The following is a 27,388-nucleotide window of genomic DNA, read 5'->3' as shown; positions in this document are numbered from 1 at the left end:
AGGCCGTGCTTCCCAATCACACCCCTCCAGGTCTCACTGTCGCCGCCCACGTGGGCGTTGAAGTCCCCCAGGAGAACAGTGGAGTCCCCGGTCTGAACACTACGTAGTACCCCTCCCAGAGACTCCAAGAAGGTTGGGTACTCTGCACTGCTGCTTGGCCCATAGGCCGAGACAACAGTGAGAGACCTGTCCCCAACCCGAAGGCATAGGGACGTGACCCTCTCATTCACCGGGGTGAACTCCAACACACGGCGACTGAGCTGGGGAGCAATAAGCAATGCTACCCCAGCTCGCCGCCTCTCCCTGTGAGCAACACCAGAAAAGTGAAGCGTCCAGCCCCTCTCCAGGAATCTGGTACCAGAGCCCAAGCTGTGCGTGGAGGTGAGCCCAACTATCTCTAGTCGTACCTCTCAACCTCCCGCAAAGCTCAGGCTCCTTCCCCCCCTGCGAGGTGACATTTCACGTCCCAACAGCCAGAGACTGAGTGCGGACTAGGCCACTGGGCCACCCGCCCTCGACTGCCACCCAGTCCTCGCTGCACCCGACCCCCATGGCCTCCTCTGCAGGTGTTGAACCCACAGGAGGGTGGGCCCACATCGCTCTTTCGGGCTGAGCCTAGCCAGGCCCCGTGGGCTAAGGCCCGACCACCAGGCGCTCGCGCGCAAGCTCCAACTCCAGGGTAGGGCCCCGGCTCCGCCATACCAGGCGACGTCTCCGTCCTTGATTTCGTGTCGGTCATGGGAGCTTTTGAACTGCCCTTAGTCTGGCCCATCACCTAGGACCTGTTTGCCATGGGAGATCCTACCAGGGGCACGAAGCCCCCGACAACGTAGCTCCTAGGATCATCCGGGAACGCAAACTCCCCCACCACGATAAGGTGGCAGTTCGAGGGGGAGTCACTACTAGAGCACTCACTAATGTTTCAAAACAAATCCACGTATTCAGTCATGATGTAGTTTAAAACTAAACATGCAATAAATGTGAACAAACATGCTGTCAGGGGAGGTGGTTGGTATTATCACAGGCATGAGAATTTCTTGGACAATCTGGATGAAGTGCTCCTGACTTTTCTCAGTTGTCTGGTTGGCTGCCAAAATAAGGCTTAAAATGGGTCTAATTTTTCAGTATATCTCATACTCCTGTCCGTTATCAGCAGTGCAGCATGTGGAATTCTTAACCCTGGACTCATCAGTTGGTGGTCTTCCTTACAGGTGACAACACGTACCGGGTGGATGCGAATCAGATTGCCCAGAGAGCCGGGCTTCTGCAGTTGTACCTGTGTGATGAGCAGAGAGAGCTGCAAGCCCTTTACGCCCTCCAGGCTCTGATGGTGCATCTGGAACAGCCAGCGAGTAAGTGTCCTCAACTTCCTGCTGAAAGTGACACACGCTCTGTAATTCACTCGTAATAACAGGTGGTGGCTGTTTGGTGCACTCACTCACTCACCTCACACGAAATTTATTTTGAAAAATTCTGGTATGTTGCCTTCAGGCTGGGCTGTATGAACCACGGAAACCATTAAGTCAAGTCAGGTTTATTTATATAGCACATTTACAACAATCAACTGCCCAAAGTGCTTCACAGGTGCAGAATAAAAGGGTATAAAAATACAAGAATACAAAATCCAAGCGCTAACAAATACAATAAGTTTGATACAAAAGTGCAACTCCGCTTAGTTATTGAAGGTCTGTGCAGAGATGGGTCTTCGATGATGACTTAAAAACATTTAAAGAAGACAGATCTAATGTTAAAAGGAAGGCTGTTCCACAGTTGAGCAGCTACAGTGAAGGCCCTATGTCCTCTGGTTAACCCCACTACATAAAGCCGGTTATGTCTCACCAACACACAGAAGTGGACCAGAAACATCTCATCAAAAAAGCATGGACGACAACATAGAAAGCAACAGCTTCAACAGCCGTAGCTGCTACAAATAAAAATGTAATTAACATTTAAAAATCAGCTGAGTTTAAGTTTCTCGTTCTATTTTTGTTTTGCCTCTGCCAAAAACTAATGCTTTAAAAAACACATTTATATATCAATCCATCTTATATTGGAATCAGTTGCCTCCAGATGTGAGGTTAATATGAAATCATATAATTTTCAAAGCAAATCATAAGAAATGTATACTCAATAAGATAGTGCTTGTGTTTGTTTTGTGAAGAAATAACTGTTGTGTATGTTATGTGAATTGTACAGTTGGTGCATACGAGTTGTATAAATTGTAATACTTTGATGTAATTGTAATATTTTTATTTGAGAATGGACCCCAGGAAGAGTAGTCTCTACTCTGGTAAAGATGAATGGGGATCCTTAAATAAAATGAAAAAAAAGAAAAAAGGAAGGGGTTGTGAAACTTGAGGTAATTTTTTTTTTTTTTAATTTGATGTTGAGAAATTCAAGTAGAGTTGATCAGTCATTGGTAGGGATGGGTATTAAGATTTTATCTATTGATGCCATTATTGATTCTGCTTATCGATCCGATTCTTTATCGATACCTCGTGAATTTTGAACTAAAAGTAGGCTTTACAGGTTTTCTGTGTATTTCATTGAGTCTTAAAGTAAATATGAAATTGGTCACTGTATCCTTGATCTCTGGACATAAATAGAAATAAACAAAACGGTGTTTCACTTTGAAGTTATTAATTCAGACTGGACTGTATCGTTCTAACTTGAGTCGGCAGAGAGCCGACTCTGTTCACACAGCGTTTGGAGCTGTGTGAACAGAACGGAGGACGATTCTCGTTTCTTTCTCGCAACAAGACAGGAGTCCCAGTTAGTAACTTTAATCTGCACAAAAGTGACTCACGATTGACATATTCAGGGATGAAAGTGGTGAAAAACAACAACAACAAAAAAGCTGAAACCCAAAATTACCCCCCAACACCACCTGCACGAAAATGTTTCAGTTCTAGAAGCTCTGAAATGCAATCTGGGACTTTTCCAGATGATAAACTGGAGTGAGTGGAGCATCCATTTAGGTGAGGGAAAAAAAAAAAACAACTTTCATTCATTCCAGTAGTATTCTACTCTTACTAAGATGTAGCAGTTTTCTAGTTTGGCAGATAGTTCTGGAGGAAATCACTGAAGAAAGTAACACACTGAAAATATGGTTTGACCGAAACAAACTGTCATTAAACTTAAATAAGACAGGGATGAAATGTAGGTGTAAGAGTCACTAGGTGTTCACAGGAAACATTTATTTCTGTATTTATTTGTTTATGTATGTTCATTGTTAGTTGCTTTTATATTTTCTGTTTCTATTCAGGTTGTTTTTGTCTTTCTAAAATTCTGTCTGGTGTGCAATTGTCTAAAATTGTATGTAATAAGAATATTGTATATAATATTCATTAGATTATTAATATATAAACAAAAATAAATTAAAAATATTACAATTTGAAAACAAATGCAGCTGAACGTGATGACAGCTGGAACTGCTTAATGCTAACTTTTAACATTGAAAATGGCATAGACATGCTAACGCGTTAGCATCGCTCCCGTTTTTAAGTTATAAAATACATCTATCAACTGTTTCAGAAGACCATAACAGGTCGGTTTAACATAAAAAATGTAAATAATACTCAGACGTATGCTCTTTAGGGTTTTAGCAGGGGAAAGCGAAAGAAAGAAAGAATAAATGAAGCAATAGATCGAAGCACTGCTTCAATCTGTGAACCACTGCTTCAATTGGTTCAAGGTTCAAAGCAAAGCTGCGCTGCAGAAAAGTTGATTATGGACCCGCTGCAGGATCTGTAATCAATGTAGACAAATTATCATTTTCCAGACAAACACCCCCCAAAACAACGGCCACTCTGAAGGACCGATAACAGAATCGTTAAGCAAAAAGCTTATTGATGTCGGTGGATCGAATAATTTCTTAACAATACCTGAAAGGAACCGGTTCTTGATACCCATCCCTAGTCATTGGAAGGGAATACTTTAAGAGTCAGCGGTAATCTGGATCTGCAAAAATTAATGAATTGAGAATGCATAATATTGACAGGAAAAGCATTTTTATAGAAACTGGTAGAAACAAAAGTTTACAAAAACACACATGCTACATGTTCCATGTAAATGTTGTTTTCCTCCCCTGCCTGCAGAAAACTTATATCTCACTAAAAAGAAGCCGTGGGTTGAACGCTAACATCTTTGGCGCTAAGATTCATATGAACGTGTGTTCTCTCTGCAGACTTGCTGCGGATGTTCTTTGATGCCTTGTATGATGAGGATGTTATTAAAGAGGAAGCCTTCTACAAATGGGAGTCCAGCAAAGACCCTGCAGAGCAAACGGGCAAAGGTGTGGCCTTGAAATCGGTTACCGCGTTCTTCACATGGCTCCGCGAGGCTGAGGAGGAGTCGGATAAGGACTGAAGGACCTGAACGCTGCTGCCCCCCTGTGGCAGGGCTTAGGCTTTGCAGGCACCAGAGTGACAGACTCAAATCAATCCCCAGTGAGGATGAACTTTATTCTTATTTTGTTCTTTTTTTTCCAGAGGGAAGGACTCAGAAAACAATCATTTCTCGGCTCGTCACATCAAGTGTCCTCTCAGCTAGACTTGAATTATGGTTCAGCAGGATCACTTGTTTTCCAGGTGTGAATGTTCCATATCACTACGGAAACCTTTTTAAACAAACAATAAATATCCAAAGGAACACGCTGCTTTTTTTCTTTTTAAGGTTCTAGATAATTCTGTTGCCTAACATGTGACTCTAAGTGGGGTGTGTGTGGTGACGTGGGAATCATGACGCGTGTTAAACGGATCTTATTTGTCTCTTCCAGAGTGCACACCATGACTGAAGTGTTTTAATGAACATTAACACACGAATGGACATCACTAACTCATCTTAATCTGATGGATGCAGTTTTTAAGAAAAAAGTTGTCTATTTTCTTTCTAAAATGTTGCGAAACACGGATTCGACCTTTGGTGACTCGTTTGTCTTAATGCTTCCTGTAAGCCATCGTGTCCCACCCTCAGCACAGAACGAACTCCTCACCTGTACCTCATCTTCTACTTAACTTGACCTGTTGAGGGCGCTCTCCCTTCGCTCTGATCAGGGAGCTCCCCCCCACCCCACAGAACGCTTTAACGACCCAATCACCATTAAAACTTGAAATATACAGAAATTGACTTGATTGAAATATATAGACGCAGAAATGATCCGAAAGCCTTCTCTACTTTAAGTGGAAACTTGTCAGGAACGTTCTGTAAATAATTTTTTTTCCATAAATGATGAATTACCGATATGATATATTGTAGTGCTTTGTTCTGTTTTTGTTTTGGGGTTTTTTTGTTTTTGTTTTTTTTCTTCCCCCAACAGGAGCTGCAGTTCTCCAGATGCAGAGAGGTGCTTTAGATAATCCATTGATTTAGTTTTATTGGAATTTTGTAAATACATCTTTTTTTTTTTTTTCCTTATTTAAGAAATTATTGCTTCTTTTGCATCGTAACTGGAAAGATGAGGTTATGGAGCATTGCAAATAAAGGACTTAAGCTGGTCAGCTAGTGCTTTATTTATGGTTTTTTTTTTTTTCTTTTTTTTTTGGCCACCAACATGTCAGATGTTTGATTGAATCCCACAAAAGTCATTGGAGCATTCTGTTCTCTTTTTGCACATGAGAACTACGTGTACCTTTGCAGAGAACGTAACAGCCAGTTTGCACAGAAGACTGGAAAAGCATCAAGATTGCATGTCACTGAGAGACACTTTGAATTGTGGATTGGAATTAATGTTTTTATCATTATTCAAGAATGTATGTAGATTGATTTACATGTGCTCCCATATCGTTCAGATGTCCTGCTTTTGAGGGTTTTTAACATCTAAATCTGGTGACTGATGCATGAAGTGGCACATTTTGCATGCAATTTGGTCCAAATATGCTGATGAAACTTTAGGTTTGAAGCGTGAGGTTACTGTGTTTATTGAAGGTTTTTTTTTTTTTTTTTTTTTTTTTTTTTATTTAAAAAAAAAAAGTGTTGAACAGCCCCAGGGTTGGAACTTTTTCCACAATGGCTCACTACATGTTATGTAATTATGTACAGAGGTTTATATTCACTCACTATGGGCATGAAAGTCATGGTAATTTTGGGCTTTTGTGTATTTTAATTTTTTTTCACCAGCGTGTAATGATTGTACCGCATCAAGTTGTGGTCAAAACAGTAGCAGTTTTTTTTTTTTTTTTTTTTTTAAAGATCAAATCCTTGTAATAGGTTTTATTTCCATACATGCAAATGCATTGGGAACACTGCGCATTCTGTTTATTACATATAGCAGGGATCATGGATCAGTTTGAATACTTAAGAGGTTGTTGCCTCACAATGAAAAGGAAATGCCTTGGAAGTGGGTGTTTCAACAAGACAACAACCCCAAAACACCAGCAAGTGAGCAACATCTTGGTTACAGACCAACCAGGGTTAATGTTGTGGAGTGGCCAGCCCAATCCCAAAACCTTAATCCATTAGAAAACTTGAAGGGTGACATCAAAAATGCTGTAACCAAGAAATGCAGAGGAATTGTGGAATGGAGTCTGATGGTTCTGGGATGGAAAACCTGTTCACAGGTGCCAGAAGGTGGTTGACTCCATAAAACACAGATACAAAGCAGTTCTCAAAATGGTTGTTATAGGTTAGGTTAAACTTTATTGTCCCCACAGGAAAATTTGTCTTGGGCTCACAGCTCCTTTGTCTCGCTCGATCAGCAAATCGGTCCTGACGCGCGAAGCCTCCGCGCGGCTTTCCGTGACAAAATCTCGTTAAAAGTGAAATCTGCCGGAAAATGGCTGATGTCCAGCTCTTGTGATAACCAGAGAAATTGCTCACGACGGTCCCGGCTCCACACAGCGATCCATTTAGAAATGTGTTTTCTGCCTCTCGATGGCGGCTCAGAGCGCGGCGCGCCGTGCGCCATTGTGGGCAGTCCTTAAAGCTGTAGTAACACTCCTTATTCTCTGTGAAGCCCGTAAAATTTTCATCGAAAGCCAGATAAATTTTTCGAATGGTTTCCAGCTGCTTGTCTTGTCTGGAAAAATAGCCCAAATCATTCCGCCATTTCCTCACAATGAAACAACGACGAGAGGGGTAGAGCAGTGCTCACTCAAAGCCTGCCCACAGGCGAATGACGCAACCGACAGGAGTGGAAAAACTCATGCATGCACACAAAGGTTCAAGCTTGGCTGACGTAAAAACATATGAATCAAATCCACATGGTTTTTGAAAAAAATAAAAAGGTTGGATACTTTTCTAATAGACCTCGTATACAGTAAATGCGCTTGTAAGGAGAAATGCAGACTGCCATTTTTTTGAACAGCTGAACATTACTTTTTCTTTACTTTCTGTAAAATAATAAATATAATTTTCTACAAGTTTTGACTTGAAATAGAATGTGCAATATTCCTAATGCAACTGTGTATATGGAAATAAAACATACAGGACTTGAGCTCTACTCAAGCACAACATTGTTTTGAGCACAACTCTGTTGCATGGAGTCGACTAAATAATTGTCACTGTCCAAAAGCTTCTGTACTAGACTGTTCAGATTTGCAGTGATGCCTCACAGTCATTCACACACGATCAGGGCAGAAAAGGTCATTGATAATGTCACAGGGTACATAAGTATTTTTGTGACATCCCAGTGTCCTAGAACATTTTCTTTATGATGTCAAAAGGGTGAGTAAATTACATCTTATGACATCACTGTGTGATTCAGAACATCCATTATGCTATCAAAGGGTAAGTATATTACAGATTTTTATGACATCACAGTGTGATTATGGAACAGGTGTCACATGGTGATCACATTACCGGTTATGAAATTAGACTAACCCAGCCTGTCAGATCAATTCCACAGACGGGTAACACAACACCTTTTTGAATGTGACCATCAGAGGGTGCTGTGGAAGCTGACACAATTGCTGAATACACGACAAAAGCTCTTAAGCATTTCGGTTTATTTTCATTTTGTGTGGTATTTTGTAACTGAACTTTATCAATGGTAAATAAATAAATGGTAAATGGACTGTATATATACAGCTTTTCCATCTGCATCAGATGCTCAAAGTGTTTAACACATCAATGCCTCACATTCAGCCCAATGTGAGGGTGCTGCCATACAAGGTACTCACTACACACCGGGAGAAACTAGGGGATTAAGGACCTTGCCCGATTTTCCAGTCAGGCTGGGATTTGAACTGAGGATCCTCTGGTCTCAAGCCCAATGCTTTAACCACTACACCATCACCTCCCCTAAATGCCCAAAATAATTGTATCCCATTGGCGCACTCAGCCAATCACAAGCCGATATTCTGGTTAACATCAACATAGTACTCTCACTGTCTCACAACTGACAAATGTGCTTGGATACAGACCCTCTTTTTAGGCTGACATTAAAAAAGGGTGGAACAATTGAGACTATTATGAAATGACACTGATTATGGACCAGATCCTCATGAGGTCACAGGGCAATTCCAGTTTCTTATGGCATCACAAGATGATTACACAAGTTTCCTATGATATCACAGTATGGGTATGGAACAGATTCTTTATGGTGTTATAGGGTGATTAAATTTATCTTTCCTATGACATGACAGTATTGTTATGGAGCAGATACTTTATGATGTCACAGGGTGATTACAGTTTCCTATGATGTTACAGTATAAATATGAGAAGATCCTTTATGGTGTCACAGGGTTATTACATTACAGTTTCCTGTGATATTACAGCATGATTATGGAACAGATGTGGACATTGCTATGCTGATGACACTCAGTTATACAGTACATGCAGATAACTGCTGGTAATCTCATCCACATAAAATCCTTAGAAGATTGCCTTGCATCAGTGAAAAGCTGGATGTCTAGAAACATCCTACTTGTAAACTCAGATAAGACTGAAGTGGTTCTTGGTCCAGGGAGACATCTGCGTCAATTTGACCAGTTAACACTTAGCCTAGGCTCGTGTCGTGTGTTGTACATCACACTGACAAAATGAGGAACCTTGGGATCATTTTTGATTCTACATTGTCCTTTGGCCTCCACATTAGAGATATTACGAGGACTGCTTTCTTCCACCTGTGAAATACGATATAGCGAATATGATATAGCAAAGATTCGTCCCATCCTGCCTATGGTTGATGCTGAGACCCTTGTTTCTTCTAGATTGGACTACTGCAATGTTCTATTTTCTGATTTACCACAGTCCAGCATTAAGGGTCTCCAATTGGTTCAAAATGCTGCAGCCAGACTTTTGACATGAAGCAGAAAGTCTGACCACATTACACCCATTTTGGCATCTCTTCACTGGCTTCCTTTCCCAGTGAGATTGGATTTTAAGGTTCTGCTACTCACCAATAAAATTATTCACAGACTAGCCCCTCCCTACGTAGCTGACCTAATTAAACCCTACGTACCGGCCTGGGCTCTGTGTTCTCAGGGCGCAGGATGACTTTGTGTCACTAGGGTGAATAAGAAGTCTGCGGGTCACAGAGCTTTCTTTTATTGTGCCCCTGTTTTGTGGAATGATCTCCCTGCATCAATAAAACAGTCAGATTCTGTAGAGACTTTCAAGTCCAGACTTAAGATGCACTTAGACTCAACAAAAATATAAACGCAACACTTTTGGTTTTGCTCTCATTTTGTATGAGATGAACTCAAAGATCTAAAACTTTTTCCACATACACAATATCACCATTTCCCTCAAATATTGTTCACAAACCAGTCTAAATCTGTGATAGTGAGCACTTCTCCTTTGCTGAGATAATCCATCCCACCTCACCGGTGTGCCATATCAAGATGCTGATTAGACACCATGATTAGTGCACAGGTGTGCCTTAGACTGTCCATAATAAAAGGCCACTCTGAAAGGTGCAGTTTTGTTTTATTGGGGGGGGGGATACCAGTCAGTATCTGGTGTGACCACCATTTGCCTCATGCAGTGCAACACATCTCCTTCGCATAGAGTTGATCAGGTTGTCAATTGTGGCCTGTGGAATGTTGGTCCACTCCTCTTCAATGGCTGTGCAAAGTTGCTGGATATTGGCAGGAACTGGTACACACTGTCGTATACGCCGGTCCAGAGCATCCCAAACATGCTCAATGGGTGACATGTCCGGTGAGTATGCTGGCCATGCAAGAACTGGGACATTTTCAGCTTCCAAGAATTGTGTACAGATCCTTGCAACATGGGGCCGTGCATTATCCTGCTGCAACATGAGGTGATGTTCTTGGATGTATGGCACAACAATGGGCCTCAGGATCTCGTCACGGTATCTCTGTGCATTCAAAATGCCATCAATAAAATGCACCTGTGTTCTTTGTCCATAACAGACGCCTGCCCATACCATAACCCCACCGCCACCATGGGTCACTCGATCCACAACACTGACATCAGAAAACCGTTCACCCACACGACGCCACACACGCTGTCTGCCATCTGCCCTGGACAGTGTGAACCGGGATTCATCCATGAAGAGAACACCTCTCCAACGTGCCAAACGCCAGCGAATGTGAGCATTTGCCCACTCAAGTCGGTTATGACAACGAAATGGAGTCAGGTCGAGACCCCGATGAGGACGACGAGCATGCAGATGAGCTTCCCTACGACGGTTTCTGACAGTTTGTGCAGAAATTCTTTGGTTATGCAAACCGATTGTTTCAGCAGCTGTCTGAGTGGCTGGTCTCAGACGATCTTGGAGGTGAACATGGTGGATGTGGAGGTCCTGGGCTGGTGTGGTTACACGTGGTCTGCGGTTGTGAGGCTGGTTGGATGTACTGCCAAATTCTCTGAAATACCTTTGGAGACGGCTTATGGTAGAGAAATGAACATTCAATACACGAGCAACAGCTCTGGTTGACATTCCTGCTGTCAGCATGCCAATTGCACGCTCCCTCAAATCTTGCGACATCTGTGGCATTGTGCTGTGTGATAAAACTGCACCTTTCAGTGTGGCCTTTTATTGTGGGCAGTCTAAGGCACACCTGTGCACTAATCATGGTGTCTAATCAGCATCTTGATATGGCACACCTGTGAGGTGGGATGGATTATCTCAGCAAAGGAGAAGTGCTCACTATCACAGATTTAGACTGGTTTGTGAACAATATTTGAGGGAAATGGTGATATTGTGTATGTGGAAAAAGTTTTAGATCTTTGAGTTCATCTCATACAAAATGGGAACAAAACCAAAAGTGTTGCATTTATATTTTTGTGAGTGTATTTTCCCCTTACTATGCTTTTTATTCTTTTAAATTCATTTTATTAGTAAACAGAGCGGGTCATGGCCTCAACTTTATCTAAATTCTGGGTCTTTTAGTGAAGCTTAGGGCTAGTGGCCAGCGATCACCTTAATATTTCTTCTATTTTTCTTGCTGCTTAATGCTAACAAATTATACTGTATTTGTAGTCTTTCTACCGCCTGATTCTGTTTTTTATTTTCTGTCCGAGGTGCGGCTCCATCCAGAGGTGGGAGTGGGTTTCTTCTTCTGTAATGTTCATGAAATAGACAGAATCTGTGGACTCCTAACATTTCCTGTCTATTTGTATTGTAAATTGTGTCAGTAGCATGGCCCAAGCAGAGGGCCACCCCTTTGAGTCTGGTCTGCTTGAGGTTTCTTCCTCAAATCATCAGAGGGCGTTTTCTTACCACTGCCACCTGTGTGCTTGCTCTGCGGGGTTAGTAAGGTTAGACCTTACTTGTGTGAAGCACAGTGAGGCAACTTTGTTGTGATTTGGTGCTATATAAATGAAAATAAATTGAAATTGAATAAACTGACATTACGGAACAGATCCTTTATGATGTCACAAGGTGATTACAATTAATTTTCCTTTGACATTACAGTATGTGATCATCATTATTTGTACTGTGTTTTAGTTCAACTGAATTGATGATTTGCTTGTTCTCATGAATCTATTTTCCGTTTATTCACAATAAATGAGAATTAAAAAAATATTTTCTATTTATTTATTGACACAGTTAAGCGGAGGAAAAAAGAGAGGTTTTTTTCGGGTTATTTCTGGAAATTCTGATATTAATCACGGAATTGATTTCTTTTCCAAGCGATCTGATGGGTGTTAGTTTGGTTACGCAGGAGCACGGGCTGCGTGCGCGCACAGGAGGATGCTGAGCTGCATCATTCTGTGAGGAGAGAGAGGAGCTGCTCCCTGCGCACACCGGAGAGGACCAGGAGCCCCAAAACATCACTGCAACCCGCCCGAGCGCAGCTCTTCATCGGCAAACATGTCAGCTGGAGGAGATCTGGGGAACCCTCTGAGGAAATTCAAGCTGGTCTTTTTAGGAGAGCAGAGCGGTGAGTCCGGGCTTCGGGCCGGTTCGGTTCTCCTCGCCGATTCCAAACATGCGTGCGCGTTGAAGGCCATGGATGTAATCCTGCATGGAAGATGTTAAATTATTTGCCCCCCCCCCCCCCCCCCCCTTTTTAAATGAAAGTTGTAGCAGAATCCAGTGAACATGACACCTGCACGAAGCTCTGCAGACAATTAGATTAACCGTGGGAGGAGAGAGAGAGAGAGAGAGAAAGACGCAAAACGCCATGCGAATTAACTGCACTCCCCTCGAATTAAACGCATCCTTTTGCGATCCCTCACTCATAACCGGTTATCGTCTATAATAATCAATGAATGGCCGATAATTGGTGTGGTATCAGATGGTGTCAATTCGGTTGTTTTGCTTTGCTGCAGTGGCCGATAAATATTCCTAGTTGTGTTCGCGGAAAACCGATTTATCTTCCCAGTCATATGGCTAGTTTATGACGTCAAAAAGCCTTTTTATTCCATCCTCTTACGCGCGTGTGTGTTTGGCGTTGTTGGTTTTGAGGACAGATAACAGTCTCTCTCTGTCTCTCTCTCTCTCTCTCTCTCTCTCTCTCTCTCCTCCGTGTCAGTTCGGGACACACCCAAGAGCTGTCGATGTCTGAGACGTTTCCACAGCTCGCAGGCTCCTCTTCAGAGACAACAAACAAACAAACAAAGCTTCGATAGCAGCCTTCTCCAACGTCTTTAATACGACATCTGTCTGCGGACAATGGCTGCGTGCGCGTTTGGATGTGATGGCACAAATTGACAAGCGGCTGATCCATCATGTGTCAGCGCTGCAAAGCTGCGCGCGTGAGGGTCACAACAACCAGGAGAAAAAAACAACCTTAAAATACAGAAATGAATCAGTGTTAAAAAACAAAACAAAAAACAAAAAGTCGAGAAAAATATGCATCTTTGTGTCAGATGAGTGTGCGTGCGTGGCCTGCGCACACCAGGACCGGATGCTGCAATGTTACCATGAGGCCTGCTGTGGTCACTGCCCATGGCAGCGGACACATTTCCAAATAAAAACCATCAGAGGCCTGATGAATGTGCTTTACGCACCATAATATAAAAGTACAAGTAAATATACACAGGTCTGTAATGGTGATTTGACTGTGGGTGACGTCACTGTAGTCATTAATACCAATCAAATATTTTCCTGATCAATATATGCTTTAGATTATCCATCTACTTCATGGCTGCTAAGATATACTATCAGACTAAGTTTTCCTTTAACCCAACTTTTAATCTTTGAGTAAACTACTTCAAAATCTAATCACATCTAGATATCTGTCCAAATAATATTACCACCAAGTTTGATCCATCTTGCTGAGATATTAACAAAAATGTTTCCAGACTATGTTTTCCTTGGTCTTGACCTTGACCTTTCACCAAACTGCTCCAAAATCTAATCACATTTAAATACATATCTGAGTAATATTCCTACCACTTTTGATCCATCTCAGCTTCTTGGTTGCTGAGATACAAAGGTGTCTTTCAGATCATGTTGTCTTTGATCTTGACCTTTGGAAACAATTACAAAATCTCATCACCATTAGCTGTTTTTTGGTCATGTCTTTGATCTCCGCCTTGACCTTTGAACAAATTACTCCAAAACCTAATCACCTCTAGATATCTATTCAAGTAACATTTCCACCAAATTTAATCCACCTGGGCTTCTTGGTTGCTGAGATATTTAAAAAGGTGTTTCTTGGACCATGTTTTCCTTGATTGTGACCTTGACCTTTGATCAAATGCCTCCAAAATCTAACCACCTCTAGATATCTGCCCAAGTAATGTTCCCACCACGTATGAAGGAAATCTGTCCAACCATTTTTGAGTTATCTTGTCCACAAACACAGAAACACTCACCAGTGAAGACGATACTCTGCTTCACCACTTTGGCGGCAGGCAGAGTAACTAGAAAAGTACTCAGAGAGCATGTACCCCTGACATTCCTCAGAGATGCCAGAAATTAATTTAAAATTAACATTATTGCCTATTTCTTCTTTACATACAGCAACTTGTCACAGAGACAGAACGCTGACCAGATCAGCACCAGATTTCATGTACTGAATTGGCTTTTGCATGACTATAAGGTGTCACAAAGACCAGAATGTTATTTAATGATAATTTATAATAAAAACACACCTCTTTCTGTTTTGTGAAAGGAATATAAAAGTGGATTCAGAAGTCATACTCAGATCCTGATCAATCAATCAATCAATCAATTTTTTTATATAGCGCCAAATCACAACAAACAGTTGCCCCAAGGCGCTTTATATTGTAAGGCAAGGCCATACTATAATTATGTAAAACCCCAACGGTCAAAACGACCCCCTGTGAGCAAGCACTTGGCTACAGTGGGAAGGAAAAACTCCCTTTTAACAGGAAGAAACCTCCAGCAGAACCAGGCTCAGGGAGGGGCAGTCTTCTGCTGGGACTGGTTGGGGCTGAGGGAGAGAACCAGGAAAAAGACATGCTGTGGAGGGGAGCAGAGATCAATCACTAATGATTAAATGCAGAGTGGTGCATACAGAGCAAAAACAGAAAGAAACACTCAGTGCATCATGGGAACCCCCCAGCAGTCTAAGTCTATAGCAGCATAACTAAGGGATGGTTCAGGGTCACCTGATCCAGCCCTAACTATAAGCTTTAGCAAAAAGGAAAGTTTTAAGCCTAATCTTAAAAGTAGAGAGGGTGTCTGTCTCCCTGATCTGAATTGGGAGCTGGTTCCACAGGAGAGGAGCCTGAAAGCTGAAGGCTCTGCCTCCCATTCTACTCTTACAAACCCTAGGAACTACAAGTAAGCCTGCAGTCTGAGAGCGAAGCGCTCTATTGGGGTGATATGGTACTACGAGGTCCCTAAGATAAGATGGGACCTGATTATTCAAAACCTTATAAGTAAGAAGAAGAATTTTAAATTCTATTCTAGAATTAACAGGAAGCCAATGAAGAGAGGCCAATATGGGTGAGATATGCTCTCTCCTTCTAGTCCCCGTCAGTACTCTAGCTGCAGCATTTTGAATTAACTGAAGGCTTTTTAGGGAACTTTTAGGACAACCTGATAATAATGAATTACAATAGTCCAGCCTAGAGGAAATAAATGCATGAATTAGTTTTTCAGCATCACTCTGAGACAAGACCTTTCTGATTTTAGAGATATTGCGTAAATGCAAAAAAGCAGTCCTACATATTTGTTTAATATGCGCTTTGAATGACATATCCTGATCAAAAATGACTCCAAGATTTCTCACAGTATTACTAGAGGTCAGGGTAATGCCATCCAGAGTAAGGATCTGGTTAGACACCATGTTTCTAAGATTTGTGGGGCCAAGTACAATAACTTCAGTTTTATCTGAGTTTAAAAGCAGGAAATTAGAGGTCATCCATGTCTTTATGTCTGTAAGACAATCCTGCAGTTTAGCTAATTGTTGTGTGTCCTCTGGCTTCATGGATAGATAGCTGGGTATCATCTGTGTAACAATGAAAATTTAAGCAATACCGTCTAATAATACTGCCTAAGGGAAGCATGTATAAAGTGAATAAAATTGGTCCTAGCACAGAACCTTGTGGAACTCCATAATTAACTTTAGTCTGTGAAGAAGATTCCCCATTTACATGAACAAATTGTAATCTATTAGACAAATATGATTCAAACCACCGCAGCGCAGTGCCTTTAATACCTACGGCATGCTCTAATCTCTGTAATAAAATTTTATGGTCAACAGTATCAAAAGCAGCACTGAGGTCTAACAGAACAAGCACAGAGATGAGTCCACTGTCCGAGGCCATAAGAAGATCATTTGTAACCTTCACTAATGCTGATCAGCTGATTGAATTGTTCCTCTTGATAAGACTGATCAAGCACCATGTTTCATAGAGATCAAATTAAAGCTATTTGACAAAATGAACTAAATCTTTAAAAAAAAGTAAATTTTATTGAATGCAAACTCTGTTTACCAAAATGTAAATGAAGATTAGAACCTTCTTACTGATTAACATCAAAGTTGATTAAATTGTTCCTCTTGATAACATTGATCCGTCCAACAAGTTTCATAGAGATTCACTGAAAACTATTCACAAAACTAATCGAAACCTCAAAATAAAAGCCCAATACTGTTATTAGGATAAACTTAATAACATCAGAATCCACATCCAGCTCCCGACCACATTTTATTGCATTATTGTTCTTGATCAGATTGATCAGTTTCATGTTTCATGTGGATGGGTTGACCATGATTTGAATCAGAATCAGAATCCAGATCCTGATCAACTCAGGAACTTACTGAATTATTGCTCTCAATAAGACCCATAAGTTTTGTCAGGATCAGTTGGCCAAATATAAATAAATGATCAAAACCACACACAAAAAACTCCAGTCTGGTTATGTAAAATACAGTTCAAAATACAATCAGAATTCACATTTACATCCTGATCAACACCTCAGTATACAGAATTCTTCTTTTTGATAAATTGAATCAATTTGCCAATTTTCTGGAGATTCTCTAAAGGATTTTTGAGAAATCGATAGAAATGTTGAACAACATACTATTTCACTACAATGAAAAAAGAGAATAGTTGAACCAACTTAAATTGTTTCAACTGATAACATCTAAATGAATTACGTTGTTTGAACTTAAGTTTGTAAGTTAAGTTCAGCTAACTTACTAACTTAATTTCAAACACTTAATGCATAATTCATTCAGGTATTACCAATTGAAATAACTTTTTAAGTTCATTTCATTTATATAGCACCAAATCACAACAAAGCTGCATCAAGGCGCTTCACACAAGTAAGGTCTAACTTTACCAACCCTGAGAGCAAGAACACAGGCAACAGTGGTAAAGAAAAACTCCCTCTGATGATTTGAGGAAGAAACCTCAAGCAGACCAGGCTAAAGGGGTGACCCTCTGCTTGGTCCATGCTACCGACACAATTGACAATACAAATATATAGGAAATTTTGGGAGTCCATGCTGGTGTCCAGGACGGGAGGCTTGCAGAAGAAGACACCCACTCCCACTTCTGGATGTAGCCGCAGTTGGTTCTTTTTCAGTGTATAAAATGATCCAGAATCCATATTCACATCACCAAAATTTAATGAGATTATCTTTGATTTAGCAATATTTGAAACCCATGGACAGAATAAAGAACCAACTTAACTGAATTGTGTCAATGGATAACACCTAGATGAATTAAAAGATCTTTGAAATTAAGTTAAGTTAGATTAACACATGTGTTATTCTAACTTATTAACTTAATTTCAAAGAACTTAATTCATTCAGGTGTTACCAACTGATGCAATTCAATTAAGTTAGTTCAAGTGTTTTCTTTTGTCAGTGTGGTATTATTTAGAGTGATCAAACTGCAGCCGTTTAAACCTGTTTAAATATGTTTGAAGTACTTAAATCCTCAGTGTAGCTCAATTTAAAACATTTATTTAAAAATGAAATAGAACCATTCAAATTATGACACCAAATGTTAAGCAAAGTGGAATCGGGTCATTGATTGTAAACAACAACAACAACAACAAAAAACAAAAAACAATTGAATAATTATTTCAATGACTGATCTTTTCATCCCTAATCTGTAGACATAGAGTTGGCCATTAGGAAATTGCAACATACATATTTAATTATTTTGTGACTTTATCTTGTTAAAGTAAATAATGTCTGTTCTGAAATATACATTTAAACAACACTGTTATAAATATTAGGCATGATACACAAAAATAAAATAATTAAAAGCCTTGGAATAATTTGCAGTAAAGAGTGTCAAACATTAAATAGTAAACTAAATAAATATTTGTGTGACTAACCTTACCTTTAAAACTAAATTCCTTTCATTGAGCTATTACTTGGTTTGTTGAAACTACAAAATAATCAGATTTTCTTTCATCAAAAAGGGGGATGTTTTTATTTAAAATATATAACTTTCTTTAATGAAGCAGACATAATTCTTTGCAACATTTGATCCTGGTAAAGTGAACATTAAATTGTGATTAATTTTAAAATTAACGTTTAAATGGTGAGGAAAACATTTTGTCACCTCATTTAACCAGAAAAATGGGGTGTTTCAGACAATTTGCAGTGTACCATATGTTTCTAGAGCCTCTAATGATCTGACATTTTAATTAAAAATCCACATTTGTGTCTTCTGTTCCAGTGGGGAAAACATCTCTGATTACTAGATTCATGTACGACAGTTTTGACAACACGTATCAGGTGAGACTGAAGCTCACAAAATGCACATTTTCTGTGAATCTGATGCATAAAATGATGACAGATGTGTGATTCATTGAGATGTCACCATGGTAATTCTCTGAACTCAAATTCTACTTTGATTTGCTGTTGTTGAATTTGTATTTTAAGAGAAATAATCACACTGTTTTAAAAGTGAAATAATCACAATTTCAAAAGTGAAGCAATAAGTGTTTTTAAAAGAAAAATAATCACACCTTGTTTAATAAAATATTGGACTGTGTCGCCAAAACTGAATAACCACGCTATGCTTAAAAGAGAAATAATCACTGTTTCAAAAGTGAAACAATCAGTGTTTCTAAAAGAGAAATAATCACAATGTGCTTGATAAGAAAAATCACACTGTTTTAAAACAGAAACAGTCGTTTAAAAGAGATCATCAGAGATGCATATGGGGACATCATTTTGTTCAAAAACTTGCTAAAGGTCAGGTTATAAGGTAAACAATCAGTGTGTTTTAAAAGAGAAATAATCACACTGTGTTTTAAAACAGAAATAGTCAGTGTTTTAAAATAGATATAGTCAGAGTGTCGTGACTTTCTTTGATCCTGCATCTACATATGGGGACATCATTTTGTTCAAAAACTTCTTCCAGTTCAAGATCAGGTCTTAGGAGGGTATAAGATAAATAATTAGAAATAATCAATCGTACTAAAAATTGATATGACAGTGTGTTTTAAAAGATATTTAATCCCACTGTTTTAAAACAGAAAAATCACATAAAAAAACAAACAAACAACCAGTGTTTTGAAGGTAAAATTATCACTCTATTTTGCAAAATAAATAACCACACCATGTTTTAAAAGCAAACTAATCACACTGTTTAAAAAGAGAAATAGTCACACCGTGTTTAAAAACAGAAATAGTTATAATGAGTTTTAAAAGAGAAATAGTCACACTGGGTTTAAAAACAGCAATAGTCACACCGTGATTTAAAAGAGAAATAGTCACACTGTGTTTTAAAACAGAAATAGCCACACAGTGTTTAAAAACAGAAATAGTCACACTGTTTTAAAAGAAATAGTCACACTGTGTTTTAAAACAGAAACAGCCATACAGTGTTTAAAAACAAAAGCAGTCACACTGTGATTTAAAAGAGAAATAGTCACACTGTTTTAAAACAGAAATAGTCACACCGTGTTTAAAAACAGAAATAGTCATGCTGTATTTTAAAAAAGAAATAGTTACACAGTGTTTAAAACAGAAATAGCCACACTGTGTTTAAAAGGAGAAATGGTCATACTGTGTTTTAAAACAGAAATAGTCATGCTGTATTTAAAACCAAAATAGTCACACGGTGTTTTAAAACAGAAACAGTTACACTGTGTTTTAAAAGGAGAAATAGTCACACTGTTTTAAAAGAAATAGTCACACTGTGTTTTAAAACAGAAATAGTCATACTGTGTTTAAAGGAGAAATAGTCACACTGTGTTTTAAAAGGAGAAATAGTCACACTGTGTTTTAAAACAGAAATAGTCACATTGTATTTAAAAACAAAAATAGTCACACTGTGTTTTAAAACAGAAATAGTCACACTTTGTTTAAAAGGAGAAATAGTCACACTGTGTTAAAAAGGAGAAATAGTCACACTGCATTTTAAAACAGAAATGGTCATACTGTGTTTTAAAAGGAGAAATAATCACACTGTGTTTAAAAGGAAAAATAGTCACACTGTGTTTTAAAACAGAAATATTCGTCTGTGTTTAAAAGGAGAAATAGTCACACTGTGCTTTAAAACAGAAATAGGCACACTGTTTTAAAACAGAAATAGTCATACTGTGTTTTAAAACAGAAATAATCACACTGTGTTTAAAAGGAGAAATAGTCACACTGTGTTTTAAAACAGAAATAATCACACTGTGTTTAAAAGGAGAAATAGTCACACTGTTTAAAACAGAAATAGTCACACTGTGTTTTAAAACAGAAATAATCACACTGTGTTTAAAAGGAGAAATAGTCACACTGTGTTTTAAAACAGAAATAGTCACAGTGTGTTTAAAAGGAGAAATAGTCACACTGTGTTTTAAAACAGAAATATTCATACTGTGTTTAAAAGGAGAAATAGTCACACTGTGTTTTAAAACAGAAATATTCATACTGTGTTTTAAAACAGAAATGGTCACACTGTGTTTTAAAACAGAAATAATCACACTGTGTTTAAAAGGAGAAATAGTCACACTGTTTAAAACAGAAATAGTCACTGTGTTTTAAAACAGAAATAATCACACTGTGTTTAAAAGGAGAAATAGTCACACTGTGTTTTAAAACAGAAATAGTCACACTGTTTTAAAACAGAAATAGTCACAGTGTGTTTAAAAGGAGAAATAGTCACACTGTGTTTTAAAACAGAAATATTCATACTGTGTTTAAAAGGAGAAATAGTCACACTGTTTTTAAACAGAAATAGTCACACTGTGTTTTAAAACAGAAATGGTCACACTGTGTATTAAAAGGAGAAATAGTCACAGTGTTTTTAAACAGAAATATTCACACTATGTTTAAAAGGAGAAATAGTCACACTGTGTTTTAAAACTGAAATAGTCATACTGTGTTTTAAAAGGAGAAATAGTCACACTGTGTTTTTAAATAGAAATAGTCACACTGTGTTTTAAAACAGAAATGGTCACGCTGTGTATTAAAAGGAGAAATAGTCACAGTGTTTTTAAACAGAAATATTCACACTGTGTTTAAAAGGAGAAATAGTCATACTGTGTTTTAAAAGGAGAAATAGTCACACTGTGTTTTAAAACAAAAATGGTCACACTGTGTTTTAAAAGGAGAAATAGTCACACTGTGTTTTTAAATAGAAATAGTCACACTGTGTTTTAAAACAGAAATGGTCACGCTGTGTATTAAAAGGAGAAATAGTCACAGTGTTTTTAAACAGAAATATTCACACTGTGTTTAAAAGGAGAAATAGTCACACTGTGTTTAAAAGGAGAAATAGTCATACTGTGTTTTAAAAGGAGAAATAGTCACACTGTGTTTTAAAACAAAAATGGTCACACTGTGTTTTAAAAGGAGAAATAGTCACACTGTGTTTTGTGGTGGTGTTTGTGATGTGTGTGTACTCTGGCCATGTCCTCCAGTCTGCAGGTAATCTGTACTGGAGGTTTGCGGTAGGATTCACACTTCAACCTATGTAAAAATATCTTGCATAGCTACATAACAAAAAAGTAAGATTGTTGTTTCCATTCTCTGTGGGAGTAACTCTACAGCCGCCTTCCATTGTGAGGTTCCGAGCACTATGAAGGGGATGGAAGAAACCTGTTTGGAAAAAATCCTTAGGAAAGCACCAAGACTTTGACAGATGGCAGTTGGCAAGGTGCAGAGGGGTAAATCCACTGCACACGGTGCACAGGCCCAAACCTGAGGCGGCTCATGCAGGTGACCACATGGAACATCCTTTTTCTTAGCAAACATGACCATTTTCTTCTGCTGTCTAGGGAGCTTGGAAAACTCCAGATTGCAGTGGCTGCACGGTCTGTGGTGCAAAGTCTTGAAACTGTCCACATCTGTACAGGTGGATACACCTACTTTTGGTCTGGTTGCTCCAGTGGATGGTGTACAGAGAGAGTAGCAGTTGCTGTAGCAGACTGACCCCTTCCAATGGTGTCAGATGTTACCCCTGTCAGTGAGCATATTATGACGCTCAGACTGTTGTGTCTGTTGTTTTAGTCTATGCACCAACTGCAGTGAGCGATGTCTCACTGAGCGAGACGTTTTAATTGGCGCTTCATTTGGTGATTGATGACTGCCCCAGAGGTGACACTTTATTGGTTGACTAATTTAATAATTTATTGGATTTCAATGCTGCCACTGGCACCGACAAGGCTGGCTATGATGACTGCACTGGTCCACATAGATCTGGTAAACATGGTGCTCCTCGTCTTTGCAAAAAGTCAGGGGCTATGAGTTGTTGGATCCTGCTTTCAACATCCAGAGGAGCACTGGTTGGACATTAGAGCTGAAACAACTAATCGAGTTAATCGATTTTCAATTATTTTAAGTTTTCAAATAATCTTCTGTTGTTAAATAAAGTGATGGAAGGAGAGAAAAAAATCCCTGCTAATCCGATTAATCGATTAATCATGTCGAAACCCCATCAGATTCATCGATGATCCAAATAATCATTTGTTACAGCCCTATTGGACATGATATTCTAATACTGGCAGTGTTGTGCAGAAAATTGACCATGTTATTGTTATGAGGGAAAACGCTCTAGAATTCAGTAGAACAATAAGGTAAGAAGGGCCAGACTGTCAATTCTAATTACAGACTTGTGGCTTCCTTGAGGATTCAGTTGAAATTTTGCAGACAACTGTCTGCTCAGTGACGAAGATTAAATCTGAAAAGACTTTAGTGTCAGATTGTTTCTCAGGAATTTACATGCATTCTGGCTGGAGGACTTGCAGATATGGACACAATTCGTGATTCATTTCAATTCAGTTTATTGATATAGAGCCAAATCAAAACATAAGCCACCCAAACGCACTTTATAAGGGTAAAGTCTAACTTTACCAACCCCCTTGAGCAATCATGTAGGCAACAGTCATAAGGAAAAACTAGATCAGGTGTTCTTGAGGTAGAAACCTCAAGCAGACCAGACTTAGAGGGGTGACTGAGTGCTTTGGTCATGCTAGCAATAACAAGAACATACATGAACAAAATACAACAAAGAATTGTCAAACAAGCAAATAGAAATAAATGTCCTCTGTAGAAAATCACACCAGCTGGTATTGTGACCTATAGTTCATTATGATTGGAATGAATTGCGGGAATTCTTTCCCAATCAGATTCTGAAAGTTGATGAAGATTGTATTGGAGTCACCATTGTCCACAGGAGGAGGTCTTTCATATCAGAGGAGACTCTAAATATTTTCCAGACCAGATGTAATTCTCGTATTGATGGAAATTCTAGGCTGTACAAGGATATGAGATAGCTAGTTATGACTGCCCTGAGAGTAGACAAGGTGTTTGTAATCTGAGATCAGGTGACTCACCATCTATAGTCTTGTGACTCTTGGCCTGCTGCCAGAAGGATCAAAGTGTTTTGTTCTTCCAAACCTACACCTTGTCTCACTGCAGTTATGGTGAAAGATGATTCAGTCATGACAGATATCTCTGCTGTATGTTTACAGTGGACTGGCGATTTTGATCGGTTGTATAAGACTGATCCTCCTTTAGTCGACTGTGAACCACAAAATGTGAGATCATAAAGATCGTGAAACAGCTGAGGGCAGGGAGCGCTCCAGGGATATGCAGCATATGGGTCAAGCTCGAGGCAAAAGGAGATGCTGTTCACCTGGAATTGCAAACAATCTTTGTTTCAAACCGGGAGATGGGTATCATACCTACGGACTGGAAAATTGTCTTTAGCCAATCAAGAAAGGAATGGGTGGATTGGAGTGCTTACAATGGTACAGTACCAGCTACTTGCTGCTCAGCGACCAGAACAGTCTGGCTTCATGCCTAAGAAGTCAACCACTGACTGCATTGTAGTTCTGCAAGTACTCATAGAACGCAAGCATGAATATCGGTAGCGCTTCTTTTCAGCCCATGTTGATTTTGTTGCGTTTGAGTCATTTGATTGGATTGCTCTCTGGAACATCCTGAGAATTCTTGGGCTCCCTAAGAAGTTGCTACACATCATAGCCAACCTATACACAGATACTGAGTGCTGTATGGCGTGAAGGCAGAGATTCTGCGTTTTTCCCATTGAAAACTGGTGTTCCTCAGAGATGTGTTCTGGCTCCTACACTGTTCCATGGTTACATGGACTGGGTGTTGGATAGAGTTGCAGAAACCAGCAACTTGGGTGCTTTGTTGGTGAAGAAAGGTTTACTGACCTTGACTTTGTGGTTGATGTTGTGTTATTTGCAGTGTTAGTGGATCCCCTGATAGCAGCATTTGAGAAGCAGAGTGAGGAATTGCAAAGTTTGGGTTTGCAACCGTCCTGGATTAAGACTAAGACCTGGGCTTTTAATGACTTCCTGGACTCAGCTATCAGAAGTGTGTCTGTATGTGGAGAAAGTATAAAACATATAGAGACAGTTACTGACCAGTGTCATTCATGTCTCTGGATCCTCAGTCCGTTGAAATCGAGAGAAGCCTGGGAAGAGCTAGACTTAATGGACAGTGGTGGGTGATGCTGATACCTTTGCAGCATAATGTGGTCAAAGCATTTATAATCCTAAGGCCTCCTGTTTTACCGTATGGTTGTGAGTGTTGAGACTAACCAGTGCCCTAAACCAATGACTGTATGTCTTTGGTAGAAGATCTCCAGAGGATCCTTGGGTACCACTGGAATGGCTTTGTGTCAAATGAGTGGTACCTAGGGAGGTGAAGATGAGGAGTGTCACTTGAGGGAGCATGAGCTTTGACATTTTGCTCATGTGGTGAGTTTTTCTGTGCATAATGCGATATGTGCATGAGTGTTGAGGACCTCAGTTACCAATCATTTTATTTGGAAAGATTGACCCCCTCTTGGACCTGGGCCCTCTTAAACAGTACGTGAAACAGTCTGTCACCAACCTTGGCATCATTATTGACAAAGATTTTAAATTTGACAAGCAGGTAAACGCCGTTGTCAAATCTGGATTTTATCATTTGTGTCTTTTATCCAAAGTTAAACCTTTTTTATCTTTTAATGCCTTTGAACAAGTCGTGCACGCTTTTGTGTCCTCTCGTTTAGACTACTGTAATGCACCTTTTATCGGCATCAGCCAAAATGCACTTTCTCGCTTACAGTTGGTCCAGAATTCTGCTGCGCATCTCTTAACTGGGAGCAGAAGGTGAGAGCACATTACTCCAGTGTTGGTGTCTTTGCACTGGCTTCCAGTTCGTTTTAGAGTTGATTTTAAGATTTTATTGTTTGTTTTTAAAGCTTTGAATGGACTGGCCCCAACGTACATTTCGGACCTCATCCGAATTTATCAGCCTCCCTGTGTTTTGCGGTCTGAGGGCCAGTTCCAGCTTGTGGTGCCTGTGATGAGACTTAAAACCAGGGCAGACAGGGCTTTTTCTGTGGTGGGCCCTCAGCTGTGGAATGATTTGCCCCTTAATATCCGAACAGCCCCCACTGTAGAGTGTTTTAAATCTCGTCTGAAGACCCATTTTTATGCTTTGGCTTTTAGCACTGCGTGAGTGTGTGGTCCTCTGTGTATTTTTTTATTTTTTTGTGTACAGCACTTTGGAAACTGTGTTTGTGAAATGTGCTATATAAATAAAGGGTATGGTATGGTATGGTATAAAAATCTCCAAAAGGACGCCCACGATTCACCTGGCTGCAGCAGATGGATCGCTACTTTTGAGACGTGGAGATGGACAGGTTGTCTGCATGGGTGATTCCCTTCCACAACACAAGACGGTTTCCATGGTATCGTGGATGCAGCAAAGTGCAACACCAATGCTTTAAAATATAATACAGTACAAATTTAAATTCAAAATCTAAATAATCAGTATGTTTTAAAAGAGAAATAATCACATCTTGTTGTAAAGACAAATAATTACACTGTTAAAAAAAACAAATCACGTTTTAGAAGAGAAATGGTCACACTGTTTTAAAACAGAAATACAGTGTTTTAAAAGATGATTACGCTGTTTTCAAACCAAAATAATGATAGTTTGAAAACAGAAATAATCACACTGTGTTTGAAAAAAGATACAATCAGTTTTAAAATAGAATAATCACAAGAGTTCAAAACAAAACTAATCACACTGTGTTCGGAAAGAGAAATATGCTGTTTTAACAGCAGTTGCACTGTGTCTTAAAAGCAAAATCAAGACACTGTGTTTGAAAATAGTCAGTGTTTGAAAACAGAAACAGTAGCACCATATTTGAAAACAGAAACAATCACACTGCATTTGAAAACAGCCACACCGTGTTTGAAAACAGAAATAGTAACATTGTGTTTGAAAACAGAAACAATCACACTGCATTTGAAAACAGTCACACCGTGTTTGAAAACAGAAATAGTAACATTGTGTTTGAAAAAAGATACAATCAGTTTTAAAATAGAATAATCACAAGAGTTCAAAACAAAACTAATCACACTGTGTTCGGAAAGAGAAATATGCTGTTTTAACAGCAGTTGCACTGTGTCTTAAAAGCAAAATCAAGACACTGTGTTTGAAAATAGTCAGTGTTTGAAAACAGAAACAGTAGCACCATATTTGAAAACAGAAACAATCACACTGCATTTGAAAACAGTCACACCGTGTTTGAAAACAGAAATAGTAACATTGTGTTTGAAAACAGAAACAATCACACTGCATTTGAAAACAGTCACACCGTGTTTGAAAACAGAAATAGTAACATTGTGTTTGAAAAAAGATACAATCAGTTTTAAAATAGAATAATCACAAGAGTTCAAAACAAAACTAATCACACTGTGTTCGGAAAGAGAAATATGCTGTTTTAACAGCAGTTGCACTGTGTCTTAAAAGCAAAATCAAGACACTGTGTTTGAAAATAGTCAGTGTTTGAAAACAGAAACAGTAGCACCATATTTGAAAACAGAAACAATCACACTGCATTTGAAAACAGTCACACCGTGTTTGAAAACAGAAATAGTAACATTGTGTTTGAAAACAGAAACAATCACACTGCATTTGAAAACAGTCACACCGTGTTTGAAAACAGAAATAGTAACATTGTGTTTGAAAACAAAAACAATCACACTGCATTTGAAAACAGTCACACCGTGTTTGAAAACAGAAATAGTAACATTGTGTTTGAAAACAGAAACAATCACACTGCATTTGAAAACAGTCACACTGTGTTTGAAAACAGAAATAGTAACATTGTGTTTGAAAACAGA

The 27,388-nt window shown here is 39.2% G+C and overlaps 2 protein-coding genes and 1 long non-coding RNA gene across 3 annotated transcripts in view; 2 read left to right on the top strand and 1 right to left on the bottom strand.

Moving 5' to 3' along the window:
• The window catches only part of eif4g1a (eukaryotic translation initiation factor 4 gamma, 1a), a 53,322-nt gene extending 47,828 nt beyond the window's left edge, over nt 1-5,494 (top strand). The window contains 2 exon segments of the mRNA XM_034183003.1: nt 1,212-1,352; nt 4,187-5,494. Of these exon segments, the coding sequence (XP_034038894.1) occupies nt 1,212-1,352; nt 4,187-4,368 (323 nt within the window). The 3' untranslated portion in view covers nt 4,369-5,494.
• LOC117521675 lies at nt 1,128-23,928 on the bottom strand. Its single transcript, XR_004564016.1, has 3 exons — nt 23,706-23,928; nt 11,630-11,638; nt 1,128-1,139 (listed from the first exon to the last, which is right to left on the bottom strand). It is a non-coding gene; the product is annotated as an uncharacterized LOC117521675 (long non-coding RNA).
• The window catches only part of rab6bb (RAB6B, member RAS oncogene family b), a 32,196-nt gene continuing 16,903 nt past the window's right edge, over nt 12,096-27,388 (top strand). The window contains exons 1-2 of the mRNA XM_034183004.1: nt 12,096-12,293; nt 18,472-18,530. Coding sequence (XP_034038895.1) covers nt 12,224-12,293; nt 18,472-18,530 — 129 coding nt within the window. The 5' untranslated portion in view covers nt 12,096-12,223. The remainder of the gene's footprint in view (nt 12,294-18,471; nt 18,531-27,388) is intronic.

The sequence above is a fragment of the Thalassophryne amazonica genome, chromosome 12 (assembly GCF_902500255.1).
Source record: "Thalassophryne amazonica chromosome 12, fThaAma1.1, whole genome shotgun sequence".
NCBI classification, from domain to species: Eukaryota; Metazoa; Chordata; class Actinopteri; order Batrachoidiformes; family Batrachoididae; genus Thalassophryne; species Thalassophryne amazonica.
This window is presented reverse-complemented; position numbering and strand designations above follow the sequence as displayed.